Here is an 18,644-nt window from a genome sequence, read left to right on the forward strand (position 1 = left end):
ATCTGGAGTCCGTATATGACATCGGCCTTGGCACCGATCCCTGCAGACAGAAGGCAGCCGCCGATCACGTGATGCTAACTTTGCCTTGACTAACCACGTCTGGATCGCCTGGGACTGTCGTGGTCGTGCAAGATACTTGTTTTTGAAATATTCATTTCTGCAAGTCTTATGTTGCGAAAGACCTAGCTGATACTAACGAGCGCCACGTTTGGTTGCATACGTTCTGTGGGCTAAAAGATGAAGACAGGAGAAGTCAGAAGAAATTTGGACCATGGAATTTTCGTTATGTGCATCGTCATGTTCATATTGATAATGATGATACGACATATACAGATTCCGAACGAGTAAATTGCAATAATCATGTCCATACTCTTGCTCGCCTTCACTTGAGCTTGACCTTTAGCACTCCATTCCATGCCTCAATCATGCTATCCACATATTCCCCAGCATAGGAGTCCACATCGTCGTCACTGAGCAGACGCTCCAAAATCTTGCCCGTCGGACCCCACCGTACCTGTGCCTGGATCGCGACCATGCCCCTCTTCTTGATGAGGTCGATATAGCTCTCAGCCACATCCCGGATTGCTTGGTAACACTTGAGCATGTCTGAGGAAAGCTTAGGGACGAAGTCTGCCGGTAGCTTGGCCTTGAGTGGATGGGCGACCTTGGTCTTGATGACCTTGTCACCCAAAAGATTCAGGAGTTTGTTAAGTGCGCGAAGAACTTCCAGCTTCGTGTAGCATGCTATGAGCATGCCTTCGGTGAGCATCGTCATTTCGTCTTCTGGCTTCAAGCCTGTCGGTCCCTGTACGCGCAGGTTCTCCATTGCCTGACGCATCCCACTTAGTTCTTTCATAAGGACATTGATGCTCTCTGTGAGTGTTTCGGCTGAAGCTATACCCGGCATATGTGCTTCCACGCCGAGTATTTTGATCGAGTGCCAGATCTCTTTAAGGGAGGTCTCCATCAAAACCATGTTCGGTTGGCTCTTCTTCGGATCGTACTGACTGTCCACAGCTTTCTCATGCCAGCTGGAGAAGTCAGACCAGGCTCCTTCTTGGTAAAGTACCTTGCTAATACGGTCCCAATCGTTGCAACTATGTATAAACCAGTCCTTATTGGGTATGTTTGCGGGCATGAGGAAGTCGAGAAGGCCTCCAGTACCCGAGACTTCGAAATCAGGGAATACAGTTCTGTCCACATTGTCCGAGATGTTGAGGTAAGCTGTATTCGTCAGTACAAGGTTTTCTGTATTGTTATCTATCAAAGTGAAAGGGGTAATGCTGTGTCAGAAGACGACTTACAGGTATGGCTTAGACAAGGGAAATTCTCGCTTGACTCTCCTTTCATGCGAGCTATCCGACGACGTTCCATGGTACAGAGGTGTTTTGTGTAGCTCGACTTTAGCTTCTCTTTCATGACCAACATATCTATGGCTTGGTCCCAAGCAAACGATGATATATCGGTAAGCAAGAGGCTCCCTAACTTCACCTCCATTTTCTCGATCGTGCTGATGACCTTCGACAACTCGGCCTCGGCCGAGAAGCTCTGATATCCTTTGATGTCGAAAGGATGGGTAAGAGAGATGCGGGATAGTATGTACGGCGATAGTGTGTCGAGTAGCATCTCCTTCAACTTGGTATGGCTATAAAGATGAAATGCGGTTTTACCGAGTCCGAGATTCAGATGTAATCGAGCAGCAAGCAGGGAGCCGGTTCTATCTGACTTGTCGACATCACGCTGAACAAGATGGCGCGCTAGCATGGTAGCTTGCAAAAGGATGCGCGGGTTGTAAATGTTGAACGGCCGGGCATGGGCGGTTCCAGTCGAATTGTTCGGCACGTCTGGTAGAACAGTTCGATGATGCAGGACATGAAGACCATACACAGCCAGGTACCCAACCTCTGAGTTTTCGGGCCAGAGCTTTAATAACCTCAGCGCATTGCCGATAAGCGATTCCAGAGCTTCTGGGGTCGGCGTTTTTCGTTGAGATATTGTCAACAGATATGTGAATTTCAAGACATTGAATTCAGCCTGGAGCCAGTTGTCCAATTTTTGCTGGCGTCATGTCAGCCCATCTCTATCTCAATGACACAAGAAAGTTGGAACCGTACTTGACCATCTGCTGGGCTGGGCTTCAATCCGTAGGATTTCTCTTCGACGAACTTGAGAAAGTCTTCCTGGTCGTCTTCAGACAATGATTCGACCAGTGGACGGAGATCCTTGAAACAGCTAGGAAGTCGGGAATGGTGCTCCCAATAGTCTTTGCAATCTGAGAGGAATGGACGATCCACAAATTGCTGCAACTTCATATACGTAAGACGTAGAGGTCGGTCTTGGATGTGCACTCCCGGTTTGAAGCAGCGATCGATGAGCTCAGAGATGACATCCATTGTCCTGTACAGTTAGTACAAGCAAAAAGGGGCGATTACATGGTCAATAACTTACTCCGGCTTACGACCTGTATGCAACACTGCGTCCATCAACCCCTTCCACACATCCCAGTTCCGAGCGCAAAGCTCCCAGGTTCGCTCGGATTCATTGTCCACCTGTGACATGCTTTGTTCGATATAAGCTATGCAGTGGTCTTTGAGCAAGTCCCATTTTTCTTCTTCCGAAAGTATCCTGGTTTTCAGGCTCATCAAATCATTGTGATGCTTGGACATGACTTCCTTCAAACCATCGGGAGGATTGCCCCATAGTGCAAACAGCTCGGTACAACGGCCTTGTCGTTTGAATATCTCAGCCATGAAACGCAAGTCCCGTATATCCTTGATAGCAATAGCTTCGTCCTGCGTAATGTCAGATCACTTGGGGTAGGAAGCCTTTGACGGGGGGATCATACTATTGGCTTCTCATATGCTTGCTTGAGTTGCCTATGAGCGAGCATCAATTGCATTGACGCATTTGTCTGGGCCGTCCCAGTACCACTCACATTCATCTCAGCTGCGAGCTGAGTTGCGAGAATATTAAGGAAGTACATGAGCTTTTTGATCCCAGATGGTTTTTCCTTGTTGTATCTCACGACTGCCTACGATTTGTTAACACTCCAAACGTCGGCCAGTGGATAGTGGGTGACCAAGTACCGCGCGGACATCTTCCCAGCAATCTTCACGCATCGCTGTCTTGAACAGAGTGTTCCAAAGATCATAGCGATCACGTCCACTCTTGAGACCTTTTGCGGCATTCTCCCATGGTTTGATGCCTATATCGCCATTGGAGCCGCCACTCAAATCAGTAGTCTTTTGCCTTCGCGCTGATTCGGTAAGCAGTCTGTAAGCATATGCGAGAAGCTGAGAATCCGTTATAGTCGTCTTTCCAATAGCGTTTGCTAGATTCTGAGTGACCTCAGGTTCGTTGAGTTCCAATTGAAGAGATATGTCCAGTCTCCAGGCCTGCACAACGTTAGGAACTAACCCGAACAAGGATAATCGCAGGTGACAGACGAGTAGATATGGGTTGCTTGACTGCTTTTTGAGTGCTTTGTTGGCCGCTGCAAGTGCGAGTTTTGGTTTCGGAAAATCGCGTTGGGACTTTTGGAGCCTATCCCAGTTGAAGGCCATGTTCGAGAGTACTGTGATCCCGAATAGGCGAAGTGAAATATATAAGTTTGTGGTAAAACAATGGTTGGGCGAAAGCGATGGTGGGTATGGTCGCCAAAATACCTTGATGTAACGTGATGTGGCTGCTGGTGGGCCAATCGATACTGAGTAGACCTTAGTGCTGATCTGCCGAAAGTCTAAAATGGCTAGTCGCGTCGCTACGACTATTTCAAAACCCAGATAGAAATAGAGATATCTAAATGAAAACAGAAGATGTTTAGTTGTTGCTGGAGAGATCGCATTTGATATGTATATTCTTTCTGTCTCCTGGGGTGATAAACATCGCATCCAGTTTTGATTAATCCATCAACAACTGTTTCTCAGTTCAAGGTTATATCGAGGTATTGCCCTGTGGTTGAGATCTGCAGTTGAGAGCGAGCCCTAGCCATAGACGCCTACCGTTCCTGCAGCGGCGACTCCCACACTACATATTTGTGTGGACTACACGTGAGATTGTCACTTTCTGGCGTCAAAAGCCATCGTTTAGGCAATGCCGTGTTCGGCACCATCTCGTGTATTGCATTTGATAAATTGGTCTTATACAATAATCACCTCTTCAACCTGCTTCCATCGAATTCTGCAAGACTCGCCCTCGCCATGTCTGGATTGGCAACTAACAATGACCCCACCCTCTCCTCAAAAGCTCTGATCATGCGATCTGCAACCTTGGGCGCTGCACCCCCGCTCAACGCCGCATACAAAGGATTCGCAAACGCAAACTCCAAGGCCAGCGTAACCTCTGTCTTGTCTTTACCCAGCTCCTCAATCGTCCATTTGCTACGTAGATGCGTCAACAACGCAACATCGCCTGCCTTTTGTTCACCACCCTTGAGGTGATGTGACACCTCCTCTCTCGACAGGCTCGTCTCCGTCTTTCCACCCACGCTTTCTACCACCTTGCCCGGTACGCAGTACACTCGCGACGTAAAGGATTCGGTGATGTTGCCATAGCCGCTAGTTAAGATGCCCTCGCTTGGCCAGCGCCGGCTGTATGTCTGATCCGGAGCTGACCATTGTGTGATGTCGCTGCTGTGGCAATATGGTAAAAAGGCGTGGTAGTTGGGTATGTCGGCGATTATTGAGTAGACTGGTGCCGATGCATATGGGAGTATGCGTCGTGCGGTCAATGTCTGTGGCTCGGTGCTGGGGAATATAGCAGAAGCAAAGGGATTTGGCAGGAAGGTTCGCCGTTGGGTGGCTCTATGGACTCGAGAGTAGGGGAGGCAAATGGAGGGTCTGGAGAGATGCCCGAGGACTTTTGGCGTCGCCATAGCGAGGAGGGAACGAACGATGGAAAGCTGGTTGAGTGTTTAAGCCTATGTCACCTCAACCACATGTTGGAAATGTATGTCAGAAACAAGATGAGCTCCCGTCTTCTTTCGTGCCAAGCTTTGCGGCTCGGTGATATCATCTCAGGAACGCGATGAGTGTTACCGTTTCGGGACTAGTATCATCTCCTATCGATAAAGAAGTTTCCCCTCTCGGTCAACTGCAAAAGCGGGAAGTAAGCTGCATTCTTTGTAGCTCCTACAGGCTGCAAAACTACACAAGAAAAATACAAAAATATATACGTAAGGCGCATACAGTTACAATCTAGGCGCAAGATTTTTACACTAAACACAGTTCTAGTTGTCAAGCTGTTGCGTGATTTTGCTGCACCTTGGTTCCTGGTATTTCGATTGACCGAGAGCCCCTCCACCAGCATTTTCCCCACACTGTTTGGACAATCAGATCAACAAAATGGCTGCGAATACAGAAGAAACGATGGCGACAAGTACAGACACGACCGATGAGTCTAGGTACCAGACAGACAACAGCGTCTCGACCAAACAGCACCCCAAGCAGCAGCTGTCAAAAGCCATGGAACACATGCGCTTTGCAGTCACCGTCGATCCAATTCCTCACTCTTCGACATCCAAAACCACGCCGTCTACCGAGCCCTCCTCCAACACCGAGACTACCACAGGCACCGAAAACGACGCATATGGCGTCCCCGCCTCCTTCGCTCCCGTCCGCAACCCAGCCGCCCGCTCCCACGATCCCTCCAACAACCAAAAGCGCACCGACCCTTTCGCATTCGGATCACGCTTCCTCGAAGAAGGCGACAACATCTTCGAGTTCAATGCCTGGGACCACGTCTCTGTTGATGACTCATACCTGCAATTTTCGGAAGAACAATACGAACGCCAACGGCAAGACCCCGTGTCCGACTTTGACCGCAAGCGCTTCAACGACAACCCGGAGAAGTGGTGGAACACGTTCTACAAGAACAACAAGACAAACTTCTTCAAGAACCGCAAGTGGCTGGCACAGGAATTTCCGATACTAGAGGAGCTTGGGAAGGAGGATGCGCCCGAGGCTGTGTTGCTCGAGGTCGGTGCTGGGGCGGGGAATAGCGCGTTTCCAATCCTGCAGACGAGCAAGAACAAGAAGCTCAAGATTCATGCGTGTGACTTCTCCAAGAAGGCGGTCGAGCTGATACGGAATCACGAGCTCTACGATCCACAGTTCATACAGGCAGATGTGTGGGACGTCGCCGCATCACCAAACTCGGAGAATGCAGGGCTCCCGGCTGGACTCAAGGAGAACTCAGTCGACGTTGTACTGATGATCTTCATCTTCTCGGCACTCAATCCAAAACAGTGGGACCAGGCTGTGCGGAATGTCTGGCGTGTGCTGAAACCAGGTGGCCAGGTGCTCTTCAGAGACTACGGGCGAGGTGACTTAGCGCAAGTCAGGTTTAAGAAGGGGCGATGGATGGAAGAGAACTTCTATGTTCGTGGGGACGGCACAAGAGTGTACTTCTTTGAGCAGGAAGAATTGGAGGAGATTTGGGGCGGAAAGAAGATGGCTGAAAACACCGATGTAAAGACGGACAGCAATGAGGAAACAGACGATGCGCTGGCGGCGAAGACAAAGAGTCTAGAGCTTGAAGAGTCCTCTACCGAGGTGGTCGACAATGCTGTACAGCCACAAGAACCCTGCCCTGCATTTGATGTCGTACACATTGGCGTTGACAGGCGGATGTTGGTCAATCGTCAAAGAAGACTCAAAATGTATCGCTGCTGGATGCAAGCTGTGTTCCGCAAAGCTGGACATGAGAGCGAGATTCCAACGAGCACAATCCGGCAAGACAAAGAGAGCGTGGAAGAGAAGACAGAAGAAGTATGAGCAAATACCACAGTAACACGAGGCGTAAGCATAGAGATAGTCTACTATTCATATACGATGAATGTGCATCCACCCATTATCGTTTTCCATGTTAACTCGGGGGTGATCCGTGGAACTTGACCCGCATCCTCGTCTGGTCCATCGGTTTCGATGTGATAGACATTGTCTGCAACGTGTCAGTCTCAACATCCAAATTGTATACACTCGCACCAAACTTACGCTGAACAGCTCCGATTTAGTCTTGTACTTGCCCTTCTCACCCATCACCGGTTGACCCGCTCCATCGACTTCCACCTCTCCAACCCCAACCTTCACAAAGTCGTACCGCCGCACCACACAAGCCAGGATGACCCTCGCCTCCAAATTCGACAACTCCTGTCCAATACAATTGCGCGGGCCGCGTTCAAACGGCCGCCACGCACTGCTTGGAATTTTACCCGGGCCGTTTTGCTCCGAATCCGTCGCGCCGGTGTTAACATCACCAGTCCACCGCTCCGGTACAAAGTCCTCAGCCATCTCTCCATACACCTTCGCATCGCGGTGGATGATATGCTGGCAGAGGTAGATGACGCATTTATCCAGACACACCTCGTCGCCATCCGAAGTGCGGATCTTGAACCCGTTGTGTGACATGCGCGCCGACCCAGCCGGGGGCCAAAGGCGCAGGGCCTCCTTGATGCATGCGGACGTGTACACGAGGGCTTTTATCGTTTCCTCTGGGCGCGCAAGGAGGACGTCGCGCGGGTTCGAGGAGCCGAAGATGGCGTCGTGTTCTGCGCGGACTTTTGCGAGGCAAGTGGGGTGGATGGAGAGGGCGTAGAAGAGACGTTGTAGTAGGATCGAGGTTGTGTCGTGGCCGGCGAAGAGGAAACTTTTTACTTGGTCTGCTGTGCTTTGTAGTATGTATGGCGTCAGGACGTCGACGTCGTGGAGTGCGAGGGCAAGGACCGAGCGGTCTTTTGTTGACTTTTTCTCGGTCGTCTGCGTTGATTTGATCTCGATGAATTTCTGGCTGATGCACTTCTTGACGGCTGAGTCTAGCTGTCTGCCGTAGATAAATCTTTTGATCTGTAATGGCACGTTTAAGAAGGTGAAGTTCAGGCCGTTGTCCGCTGCGTATGTCGGGATCAGTTTGCGGAAATTGCGGACAATTTCGTCGCCTTGAGCCGCGTCGCCTTGAGCCTTGCAGTCGATATTGGTGATCACTTCTCTGCGAATGTGTCAGCTATGCTCACGCATCCCAGACATCAAACGAATCCTACCCAATGATGTCAAATGTGACATCAGTGCAGAGCGGCTCCATCTCGGTTTCGACGCCTGATTCGGCCAACGCGTCCAGTTTATGCAGGAATATCTCCGTCTTTTCTACAATAACGGGAAGCAAAGAGAGCAGATGCTGCGGCGCAAAGCCTGGGTTAAAGCGCTTGCGAAGGGCCTTCCAAGAGTCATGGTTCTCGCTCAACATCGAGTACTTGCCGACCAAGCGGCCGAATCCTTCTTGCATCGTTGGAGACTTGGTCACACTGTACTGATTCGCCTTGGTAGCTCTTGAGACCTGCTCGGCGAGTTCATGGGACGTGATGAGAGCTAGTGGGTAGCTCGTTGGTCTAGTGTCCAATAACATGAATTCTGGACGGCCATTGTCTTTCCATATCTCTTCAAGGACGTAGTCTGGCTTACAGTCAGCTTCGGGTGTCGAGTGTACATGTTAGTTATTCTAATACCTGGATGTGGCAATGAGCTCCCGAGCTTCTTGTAGCCCTCTATCATGTACCCTAAATGCCCAAGGAATAGATTTGATGGTAGTTGGCCGGGAATATGCGCGAACTTCTTGAAGCGCCATTGACTGAGCAGGTAGTAAAGGTACCACACGAGGATAGGCAGCGAGGCCAGCACGGCGTAAGAAGTTGATGACATTGTGGTTGCCGTCGAATAAAATGTTGGGCGCAATTGACTCAGGGGCAGTCAATGATCAGAACCCAAAAACAAGCATTATCAAACGTATCCAGAACAACGATGGTAGATCGGCAAAAGCAACTGAAACTGATAGCGGCGCAAAATGTTAACGACGCTTGAATACATAGTACGGTCGAAAAAAGGGTCCTGTAGGTTTAAATAGCGTCATCGACGGATCACAATCAGCAACTAACAACCAGCTAGTCTGTGCACCAGCAGTTTATTTCGATTGCTTGGCCCGCCTAACCGCATTGCTACTGTCGAGTCTCGGACATCCATCTCTAAACCAGTCGTCTGAGGAAAGAGGAGACGGTTGTTAGTACAACTGGTGGCGCATTTGCCAGCATAAGTAGAGCCACCAGTAGCGATGGACAGCAGTTAAAACTGTAATAAAAACTTGTGTTCAGAGGTCGCGAGTGCGTATAAGCTGCCTAAAGAGGCTAGAACGGTGAAGCATCGCACAAGAAGAGATAAAGAATCAACATAGAGTGACAAGAGACGAAGCAGGGAAACGGATAAAGAAAAGTCGGTAGATAACCGAGATGAGTAACCAGAACGTGGTTCTCCAACGACAAGACGAAGTTAACATGAAGAACTTATACCTGTGTAGCGGTGCTTCTCTTTGCATCGATTTTACATATCGCGGACGTTGTGAGATCGAGGAGTTGTAGTCCTTGGTGGTTGTCGGATTCAACACCAACTCTCTGCGACAAATACCTTTCCTGGTCTCCATCGATAGTACCAAAGGCCAGGTTGAATCGGTCAGATACGAGTGAGCATCAAAATCAAAGGAGAAACACATGTAGATGTTGATGTTGTGTGTAAAGATGAAGAGTATCTTAGGTAGTTAGGTACGTAGGTAGCAAGGGATAGCCCAAAGAATCAACCCTAAACCACAATCGTCTGTCCTCGCCCACCTCAACACCTCACCTCCGACTGCCCACACCGAACCATGACATCTCCATTCTCCTCAAACCACGCGTCCGAACAACCTCTAATATCCAAAAAGTCCACCCACGCATCGTTTTCAACAGCAAGCGCCTTCGGAATCTTCTTCAACACACCTGAGGCATTGCCATCGAAGCCTGCAATGACACATCTCTCTGCCCTGGGATACTCATCCTTGCAACTAATAACATGAAAATCGGCTGCGACATTGGCGCGCGAAGATGACGGCGCATCTCTTATGATGATGTCTCTATCTTCATCGATGAAATGCGAAGTGTACACCAGGCCGTCGCTGCGAATGTAGTGTTTCGAGCGGATAACTGGGTCGATGTAGTTGTGAAGACGCCAGACTTTGCACTGAAACGTGTTTGTAAAAGCCCAAATTTGAATATTTGGCTGGGTTTGGATTGCGAGTTCGCAGATGCTGGGAAGTTTGCCAATCTCAGTGCCGCGGATAGCAATCGGCCAAATATTTTTGCTGGCTTCACAACGGTTCGTAGGGTCGAAAGCCGAGGGCTCGTCCCACCAATTCAACCAGTGGTCTTTTTCACGACATTCGCTCGAGGGAGGGTGTGTGTTGTAGACGTCCCGGCTTTCTGCCTTCTGCTCGAGCTGGGACAGTTTGCAAACATCAGGGGGGACGCTATACAGCATAATGGTATCGCCATATACTACTACCACACGAGCACCCCAAGACATATCTGCGGCCGCAATATAAGTTCTTGGGACTGCTTTCTCTTCTGGAGGAATGAATAGGACTTTGCGCAGTAGTTTGGTAGGTCCTCCGAGTGGTGCGTCACATCCTAGTGACAGTTTTCCCGTCGGTGGATCTACAAACAGAACATGATGACCGTCGCTCAAGGGGATGGCGTGGTAGTGGTCGCAGCTTGGTGATCGGCGGGAGTTCGACTCAAATCCGAAGGAACCCCAAAAGGAACTTACAGTAGGCCGTCCGAAGAAAAACCTACGACTAATCGCAGGTCGATCGTCAGGATGAGCAGCGCTAGAAATGAGACGTAGTTTCTTTGCCGATTCAAAACCAGGGCGAGGAGATAAGAAATATAGGTAGTCGCTTGGTGCTGTGAGGGGAAACCAGCGGCTCAAACTTTGGCCTGTAAGTGCATCGATCCAATGTAGCTCAATCCCAGCGGAGCAGCCGAATGCGACACAGCGACGTTGTGGGCATATTGAAACGCTCCTAGGTGGATCGTCTTCAGAGCAAAGATGTCTGTAGAACGTCGAGGTACCACTCTCGACAGGGATGTTATTAGTATAAGATCCTGCCGTAATATTAACCTTGCTTGTTAATTCTGTCGGAGGCCCATGGAGATCCAGGTTCCATGTCTGATTGATGAGGTTCCGATGATACGTACGGCAATCGTTCGCTCCCTGGAGGCTAACCTCCTGGTGGCTCGAGTGTACGTCGATAGCATCGAAAGGATCTGACTCTCGCTCCTGCACGCTCGAAGTGCTGTTGCGTACTCTGGATGACACGTGTGCTGCAGAATTCAAGCCGCTTTCAAACTCGCTGGCGTGGCTGGCGAATGTTGGTGTCTTTGTAAAGGTTTGAGACGAATGCTTGTTGCTTTCGGCGTCTACCTCAGCCAGACTTTCGTCTCCAGGTCGGCAACCGTATCGCAGTTCGCACACCATACCCATCCTTCCCTCAAGGAGAGTAGCGACCGCATTCCGACCAGAGGACACATCCATACTCATGGAGAGGACTCGTCTAGGACATACGACGCTAGTAACTGGCACTAAAGAGCCGCCTCTCAAGTCGTAGATGTATATCAGTGCATCCCTTGCAACCAACAGGAAGTGTCCACATATACTTGTCGTGAAGATCAGGCCACCACTTTCCCGACCATTGCTAATAGTATAGCCTTTGGCCATCTCTGAGAAGTCCGTTTCAGCGCTTTCCACGATAGCCGATCTGATATCCATCCCATTACCGGTCCAGCCTGAGGATAATGTACACTCTCGCGAAATGTAACGGCTGAGGATCCATTCGTCACTTGGAAGACTCGCTGTGCGGCGGTACATAAAATCACGATTCCTTCCTTCAAGGTCATCATGAACGGTGCTTGACCATCCGCCTCTTTTCAAGATTGCGATTAACAAACTCTTATTCAAGCTTGCTCCCATCCAGTTTCGACAAGTGTGGCGAGCGGCGTTGAAGTCTTTGGGACCAAGATAGCCGTAAACCTGCTGCACAATCTCAAAAGGTAGACGATAAGACGCTGGAAATTTTGGAGGTGCGACGATATTGAGAGTGTTATGCCATGCACGACTAGTCAGTCTCAATGCCTTCCAAGCAGGAGTATCTAGGTATCGTAATAGTAGAGCTGCGAGGGTCGGACTCTTGCACGATGTCTTGACTCCGATTGCAGAGATAACAAGATGAATGTTGTATGATGGAGTATCGTTCTGGACGTATAATGATTGTGAAGGTTCGTCTTGTTCCATATCCTTAAGCAGGAAACTCTCCGACTCGTCAACCGGCGTGTCAACACCCATCAGAACGTCCGGCATGGTTCGTATGATACCTCTTCCAGCGACAGGCTCAATTATACCCTCATCTTGTATGCTGATATTGTCGAGCATAGAAAACGATCCTGTATACTCGCGACGTAACGACTGGTTCTGGCTACGTGATTCCATGAGACTTGGCAGGCGGGAAGTGGAATTGCTGAAAGATCCAGCAGAATGAAGACTTGGTCCACTAAATAAGAATGCAGTGGTTGACACGAAGTCAAGACTAGGCACTGACCCGAATGCAGAAGACCCTAACTTCGAACCAAAGCTCGAAGTTCTAGACCTGGCGAGAGGAATGTCAACCTGTGTGTTTCGGTCGGGATTGTTGCCAAAGAATGAAGTGATTGCTCGGTGGAACGCAGTTCGTGGCCTAGACTGTTTCGTGGACGAGAGGGTGTGCCTGGAAAAGTCCAATTTTGTAACTCGAGGTGCAACTTGTCGATTTTGGGGTATATTGTTACGCGATGGACGAGGAAAGACATAGCGGAGGACTTCTGACCGTTTGGTGTACGATGTTTGGCTGTCCTTCACATCGTTCAATGTTGTTGTCGATAACCCATTCAATATTGGCAAACTTGAAGTTGTGGGCTGCGAAGACACACACATCTGTTTTGACGTGTACATCAAGTGTTTGTCTGGAAGTTGGTGTGGGCTAAGAGATAGTCTTCGAGTAGCTGATGACTGGTGACACGATGTAACCTGGAGAGGCTCGAGATTGAACACAGGAAGGGTTGATTCGGATTTCGTTCCGGCTACTCCCCGCGAAAGATGGATCTGAGAAGACGTCGTTGTAGCACCCCCAGTCGGAGGTACAGTGTGTTGATGAAAACCGAGAAAGGGGAACCAAGAGTCGTTGGTTTTAGTACTACTGGAAATGTATGAGTTGTCCAATTATCGATTATCGACTAAAAGAATGCGTGGTGTTGAGTTAGCGTATGCCGAGCGAAAAGAATGCGTGAGTAAAGATTGAACGATGTCGACTTGATGCGAAGGTGAGAAAAGACAGAAAAAGCACTTGCTGCACGAGGGGTCGAGAAGAATTTCAATTGCATAATCGGGTATCGACAACATCAAATAAGAAGGAATAATCAAGTATACCCGGAAGGCAGGACGAGATCATGATACAGGGGAAGGTGCTTTGCACGTGGCATCAAAGTACGGGAAGGTGCGCCATGATTATACATCCAACCCACCGTTCGCTGTTTGCGACTCAGTTCCGCTTGATCTGCTATCAGGTTTTGTGCGCTTGTTGGTAAGCCAAATGTCATCGAGACTGCAAATTGTCAGTAGTGGCAGTTGAAGGATATGTAGTACTCACGGCAATATCAGGCTCGGGTTCACAAATCGAAGCCCCCTTTCCCTTGCCTCATCCAACGTAAGACGTCCCACTCGCCTCCGTTGTCCTTCACGGCTAGACGAAACAGCCTCTTCCTGTATATCGCGCCCAAGATCAGACTGCTCTGGGTTGCGTAGACTTCGCAGAGCGATGAATTCCATCAGAGGTCGGTACTTCTGCGAAAAGACGTAAAGGAACCATAACGTAGCAATGACCAGTGGCGCTATCAGGATAGCCCGCCGGAATGCCTTTTTCAAAGCTAGCTGGCCGGCAACAGTAACTTGGAAGAGAATAACCCCTACGATGACACGATCGCACATCATAGTCCATCCTCTACCGGTCGAATGTTGACGATGTTCCATTGCGTATAGCAACTGATACTTGTGGACGAAATGGCCTATCATGAAGTATGCCAAGCCTGTGAGTAGGACCTGCCATGAGTCTCTCAGGACGCTATAAACCATACAGATGATGAATATCAAGATTGTTTGAGGTAAGAAGAAACCATAGCTAAAGACTGGAGGCTGAACCAGTTCCGCGTAGTCTAATCACTCAATCAGTATTGCTCTAAAGTCTGGACTTTGACTAGCATGCTTACCTCGAGGCGTCTTGGCTCCAATCAAATAGACAGGATACAAAGAGAGGGCACCAAATTCCAGCAAGCGGAAGGGGAATAGTCCGAACCCTTGCAAGATGATGAAGTTCGTGTAGAAGCCTAGCAGATCCGAAAGTGACCTGGCTAAGGCGTACGCAATTTCCGTGGCGCTCGTTAGCTTCTCTCCGAAGCGTGTTAACATATCCACCAATCCAGAAGCGGTTCCCAGTATGGTGAAGACAATGAAGAAGTTGAAGAAAGTGAAGAAGAAGTTTTTGGAGATGACAGAAAGTTCGACATCGCCCTGCGAGATCATTCCTTGGTTATTCGCCAACCCTAATGATTGTTAGCAGTCTCGGTCTAACTGGAGCAACCCAAATACTTACAGTCGTAGAGAAATGGCACAAGCACATTGATCAGAGAGAGCGCTAGGGTCGGTAACTGAGTATTGACAAGGGACTGAATGATTACGCGGCTATCCAGTATAGCCGCTAACCCAGGAAAGACTTCGTTAATAGAACAAGTATTCAAGGCGCCGGCGATGGGGACGAGTACAACGGTCCAGAAGATGCTGAGCACTCCGATTGAAAAGGTGATCGACCAAGAGCGAAATATCCTTTGACTTCGGGAGAGATAAGTGTTCGACCAGACGACATCGGAGGGTGCCGGACTGGTGTTTGCAAGAAGCTGAAGTGGAGATGGATCTAGCACGGCCTGGATCGCCATTTGGGCACTTGCGACGCTATCCATGGTCACAAACGCCAGCGGAGTAGGTTTGAAATCGCGCTTCCGAAGAAGCTTAATTTCGTCGTCTATTGTGCGCAGTTGCTCCTCATAATAGTTGATGGCATCAACGGAGTGGTACCTCAGTTTGAAGCGACCGTACCATAGCTTTGTCGTTGGACGTCGTCGAGTATGGAAACTAATATGATCCGGGTCTCTGTCCGTGCCATTCAGTAGATGACCCGTTTCACTGTCATTGCCATGGATGTCATCATCTTCGTGCTCTGGTGGATGTGGCTGAACTATGGGTAAGGTTTCCATGCTTCGCCCAACACTTCGATTCCCAAGGTAAACAGTCCAGGCCTCTTCAAGTTTCCTCAGAATGGCATGTCTCTGGACCACCTTGTCATCCAGCTCTTTCCAGTCTCTACAGACGGTAACGCTCTCAACCTGCCCTATTCCAAGATCTTCAATAAACTCCTTGATCTTGTCTTCGGACCGGAGATTGAGCGGAATTCCTGATAGTCTGATGGTGCGGTCTGTGATGGTTGTTTGGCTGCCAAGATACTCCTGACGTATGTCGATTATTCTCCTCGTCTCAGATACGATCAGATACAGTATGAGTGCGGTGAACAGGTACACAAAGACGAGGTACATCCAGAGGTAGTCTGTGTAGTATTCGTGGTCATGCGACAGCGTCGTCCAAAGTGAGCGTGCTTCGATATGTTCAGCGACGCTTTTGCCATCACCTAGATGCGGGAGTTTCCCCTCCTTATCCTGGTGGGTGTCGTGTACTGGTTTAATGACGGCCAAAGCGAAGAAGAGCGTTACGAGCAGGAATTTGATGGCCATCTTGAAGAAAGCAAGATACTACGGGCAGGTTAGCTCCAGACAGTAGAGACGAGACAACACAAAACATACAACGTATGCATCCAGGCCCGCAGATGCCAGCACCTGTTCGTCTGTGATTTTCCATAGCGGTATGATCCAGCCAAAGAGACTGTCGGGAAGCTCAGGGAGCGCCGTCGCCAAGTCGTTCTGCTTCTTTCGTGCAGCATAAAGGCCTTTCCATCGCGGACGGAGTATCTGTGTGGCCGGTTAATGATGTTGTGGTGTGTCGCATCGTGTTGGGCACTCACGCAGAAAGCCAGGAAAGCTGCCAGACCGAGCGTCAGGGAGAAGTAGATTTGGATGCGGACGTCGCGTGGTCGCGATTTACCCCAGATATCTTCGCTACCCGCCGTACAGGTCTTATTGTTCTTCTCTATCATCGCCGGATGTTGTGTTCGTTCGCCATGTGTGTTGTTGCAGAAGTCGGTGTAACGCAGGTGTATGTCATGAGATGCGTCAGGACTATTCGGGCTAGATTATCCGCGCTCCGCGCATAAAAATGTCCTCCGCTCACTGGTTCTCACCTCACAACGTCTCAAGCTCGGACGAACATTTGATCGCGCAGACTAATTCGATAATTCACTAATTCGAAGCTTGTTCAGAGGTGACAATCTGACCGCAGTACATGTGATCATGACTCAATCGAGCGGTCCTAGAAAGCACGGAACGCTGTATGTTGAAGTAAGGCTTAACGAGGGTTGCAGCATCAGGTCCGAGACTATCAGGGCCAACGTAGAGAAATGGCTCGTCAGTCACCATCGCGACATCAAAGTCGGGGCTACTGTGCAGCTTGGTCGGTTTTCTGAACCCATCAATGGCTTACAACCTTAGCAAGAATTCTCATACTCTCTAGCATCCCCATCAGAGACAGCTCAAGCAATCGAACGAATTCACGTCAGCGGCCACAGTCTCAGCAAAAGTTTCCCCGACCAAACCCTATACCTGGTGTCTGAATCCTATCTAGACATTGCGCTTTACTCTCTTCTATCAGATACCGAGCACGATAGTCAACCCGAAGAAGACAAAGACGAGGGTGACAAATCTCCGTCACACCGCTTTACAGACCTACCGCTACCATACAGGTCTTTTGATGGTCTTTGGGAATCATTGGTGTTTAAAGATCCTATTGGAGAGCTAATCTTGCGGAGCATTGTGCGCGCTACTAAAGACCGTCAACACAGCGGCATGAACTGGTCTACGAGGCCGTGGCAAAACACAGTACTTCTTCACGGTCCTCCTGGTTCCGGAAAGACTACATTGGCACAGGCCTTGGCTCAACGTCTCTCTATCCGGCTATCAAACATATTTCCCACCAGCAGACTCCTAGAAGTCAAATCTCGCGCGCTTCTTAGCCGGTACTTCGGCGAGAGCAGCAAAGAAGTGGGAGAACTATTCGAGTCGATCTCATGCATGGCCGAAAACGACGAACAGCTGGTGATAGTTCTCATCGATGAGGTTGAATCGATTGCAGGTTGTCGAACAAAAGCCTCGAAGGCGAACGAAGTTGGTGACGCTATTCGGGTAAGTCAGATTGTATTCATCCATGTACGCCTACTAAAAGCAACCCAAGTCTACGAATGAAGTACTTCGAGGCTTGGACAGATTTCGAGAACGTACAAACGTTGTGTTCTGTTGTACAACTAATTTGCTCGCTGATGTCGATTCTGCCTTCGTCGACCGGTGTTACATTGAAACTCCTGTGAACATTCCAGCAGCAGACTGCATTTTCGAAATCCTTCGGGCCGATTTGAACAACCTGATACAATGTGGCAAGTTGGGCTGTGAGAAGCTGGGATACGACGGAAGACATATCGAGATGCCGCCAATCATACATTGCAATGACTTGTCTAGTACTTTACAGTCAACACAAACGTTCGACCTCTTCTCTAAAACTCCGATCTATATTCCAGATTTGACGTGGGCAAGTATACATTGGCCGAAAGGAGCTACTACTGTCGTTTCAGAGTTGCACAAAATTGCGACTCTAGGCAAAGGTCTATCGGGAAGAAAGCTTAGAGCTCTTGTCACTCAAACTCTTTACATGTACACTGTCGAGGAACCATGTGATCTTCAGGCCTTTCTTATCGCACTAGAATCAGTCATCAGAGCCAAGGTCGGAATACCTTTACGTGAGGCCGAGGCGGAAGACTCATCGACGGCCGCGTCAGAGCAAGCCACGGATAACGACGAGCATAATACCGAGACAATGGCCTTTCTGTCCAAGCTCGAGGCAGACAACCATATGGATGTTTCTGATGATTGACAAAAACGGCCCGTTTCGCACAGCACGCCTGCACCCCTGAAACAGATGGCGTGACGCATTGTTCAACTCAGTTTGGCTCACAATCGAATCAAAGGACGACCCTCAAAGTTGGCGTTCAAATATCATCAGAAACACGCTGACCATGCGATTTTGGAGATGTATTGCAGGAAAGACCAATTTTCATATGCCTGGCTGTTTCTGACCTGGCACGTTGAGCTTGTACTGCATAATCATGTATTGGCGGGCGAAAGATCAGCTATCATTGTGTTGAGCGCCTCCAACTGCCTGTCCTGGTCTGCAATTACGGCACACATCACCACGATCAGCGGCCTGTTGCACTAACATTCGAAAGAAAAAACAAGCATCGGCGAACTACTTGGCAAGAAGCTTAGCAACGATCTTGCACTAGGGTAATGCATGCTAGACGACAAGTTAAATCCGCCGAGCAAGTGCAGATGAATCCAGACCACGTCACGGCCTTATTGACGTGGTTGACAGGCATCACTAGTTGACCCCAAACTTGTCATGCTCAACGCTTTGTTCATGAGCAGATCAACGATGCAGAGACCCACCTTCGCGGACAGTACATCCGCAAGTGCGACACAGCGGACCGAAGGCCTTGAA

The 18,644-nt window shown here is 49.3% G+C and overlaps 6 protein-coding genes across 6 annotated transcripts; 2 read left to right on the top strand and 4 right to left on the bottom strand.

Annotated features, from left to right (window-relative positions):
* Nucleotides 1-287: 287 nt before the first annotated feature.
* P153DRAFT_307215 (uncharacterized protein) lies at nucleotides 288-3,634 on the bottom strand. The gene is made up of 7 exons (XM_033664657.1): nucleotides 3,447-3,634; nucleotides 3,087-3,395; nucleotides 2,846-3,031; nucleotides 2,449-2,792; nucleotides 2,115-2,397; nucleotides 1,305-2,058; nucleotides 288-1,224 (listed from the first exon to the last, which is right to left on the bottom strand). Exons 1-7 carry the CDS (start codon nucleotides 3,561-3,563, stop codon nucleotides 383-385), a joined length of 2,835 nt encoding a protein of 944 aa, XP_033528611.1. The 5' UTR covers nucleotides 3,564-3,634; the 3' UTR covers nucleotides 288-382.
* A 451-nt stretch (nucleotides 3,635-4,085) lies between these two features.
* On the bottom strand, nucleotides 4,086-4,979 carry P153DRAFT_307217 (uncharacterized protein). The gene has a single exon (XM_033664658.1). The coding sequence runs from the start codon at nucleotides 4,871-4,873 to the stop codon at nucleotides 4,151-4,153; it is 723 nt and encodes a 240-aa protein (XP_033528612.1). The 5' UTR covers nucleotides 4,874-4,979; the 3' UTR covers nucleotides 4,086-4,150.
* A 22-nt stretch (nucleotides 4,980-5,001) lies between these two features.
* Nucleotides 5,002-6,819, top strand: P153DRAFT_107556 (methyltransferase). Its single transcript, XM_033661887.1, has 2 exons — nucleotides 5,002-5,173; nucleotides 5,232-6,819. Exon 2 carries the CDS (start codon nucleotides 5,343-5,345, stop codon nucleotides 6,771-6,773), a length of 1,431 nt encoding a protein of 476 aa, XP_033528613.1. The 5' UTR covers nucleotides 5,002-5,173; nucleotides 5,232-5,342; the 3' UTR covers nucleotides 6,774-6,819.
* A 45-nt stretch (nucleotides 6,820-6,864) lies between these two features.
* On the bottom strand, nucleotides 6,865-8,690 carry P153DRAFT_280881 (cytochrome P450; the record flags this gene model as incomplete). The annotated part of the gene is made up of 4 exons (XM_033663106.1): nucleotides 6,865-6,939; nucleotides 6,993-7,983; nucleotides 8,036-8,444; nucleotides 8,498-8,690. 4 exons carry the CDS (start codon nucleotides 8,688-8,690, stop codon nucleotides 6,865-6,867), a joined length of 1,668 nt encoding a protein of 555 aa, XP_033528614.1.
* A 925-nt stretch (nucleotides 8,691-9,615) lies between these two features.
* P153DRAFT_307223 (DUF221-domain-containing protein) lies at nucleotides 9,616-16,170 on the bottom strand. The gene is made up of 8 exons (XM_033664659.1): nucleotides 16,006-16,170; nucleotides 15,788-15,952; nucleotides 14,530-15,736; nucleotides 14,147-14,479; nucleotides 13,531-14,092; nucleotides 12,161-13,080; nucleotides 10,263-12,022; nucleotides 9,616-10,193 (listed from the first exon to the last, which is right to left on the bottom strand). The coding sequence occupies exons 1-8, from the start codon at nucleotides 16,135-16,137 to the stop codon at nucleotides 9,648-9,650; spliced, it is 5,625 nt and encodes a 1,874-aa protein (XP_033528615.1). The 5' UTR covers nucleotides 16,138-16,170; the 3' UTR covers nucleotides 9,616-9,647.
* A 220-nt stretch (nucleotides 16,171-16,390) lies between these two features.
* P153DRAFT_392835 (P-loop containing nucleoside triphosphate hydrolase protein) lies at nucleotides 16,391-18,101 on the top strand (the record flags this gene model as incomplete). Its single annotated transcript, XM_033671185.1, has 3 exons — nucleotides 16,391-16,540; nucleotides 16,589-17,278; nucleotides 17,328-18,101. The coding sequence occupies 3 exons, from the start codon at nucleotides 16,391-16,393 to the stop codon at nucleotides 18,018-18,020; spliced, it is 1,533 nt and encodes a 510-aa protein (XP_033528616.1). The 3' UTR covers nucleotides 18,021-18,101.
* Between the last annotated feature and the right edge of the window lie 543 nt (nucleotides 18,102-18,644).

This window comes from Dothidotthia symphoricarpi (assembly GCF_010015815.1).
Source record: "Dothidotthia symphoricarpi CBS 119687 unplaced genomic scaffold P153scaffold_2, whole genome shotgun sequence".
NCBI classification, from domain to species: domain Eukaryota; kingdom Fungi; phylum Ascomycota; class Dothideomycetes; order Pleosporales; family Dothidotthiaceae; genus Dothidotthia; species Dothidotthia symphoricarpi.

Bases quoted from the DNA above. Each gene is read 5' to 3' on its own strand.
- P153DRAFT_307215 (XM_033664657.1), bottom strand. From the start codon at position 3,563: ATGGCCTTCAACTGGGATAGGCTCCAAAAGTCCCAACGCGATTTTCCG. The intron at 3,396-3,446 runs GTCTGTCACCTG...AACGTTGTGCAG, and splicing joins CAAGCAACCCATATCTACTC to GCCTGGAGACTGGACATATC. The intron at 2,059-2,114 runs GTACGGTTCCAA...ACATGACGCCAG, and splicing joins CCAGCCCAGCAGATGGTCAA to CAAAAATTGGACAACTGGCT.
- P153DRAFT_307217 (XM_033664658.1), bottom strand. From the start codon at position 4,873: ATGGCGACGCCAAAAGTCCTCGGGCATCTCTCCAGACCCTCCATTTGC.
- P153DRAFT_107556 (XM_033661887.1), top strand. From the start codon at position 5,343: ATGGCTGCGAATACAGAAGAAACGATGGCGACAAGTACAGACACGACC.
- P153DRAFT_307223 (XM_033664659.1), bottom strand. From the start codon at position 16,137: ATGATAGAGAAGAACAATAAGACCTGTACGGCGGGTAGCGAAGATATC. The intron at 15,737-15,787 runs GTATGTTTTGTG...ACCTGCCCGTAG, and splicing joins CGGGCCTGGATGCATACGTT to TATCTTGCTTTCTTCAAGAT. The intron at 12,023-12,160 runs GTTTCCTGCTTA...CGACCCTCGCAG, and splicing joins GCCGGTTGACGAGTCGGAGA to CTCTACTATTACGATACCTA.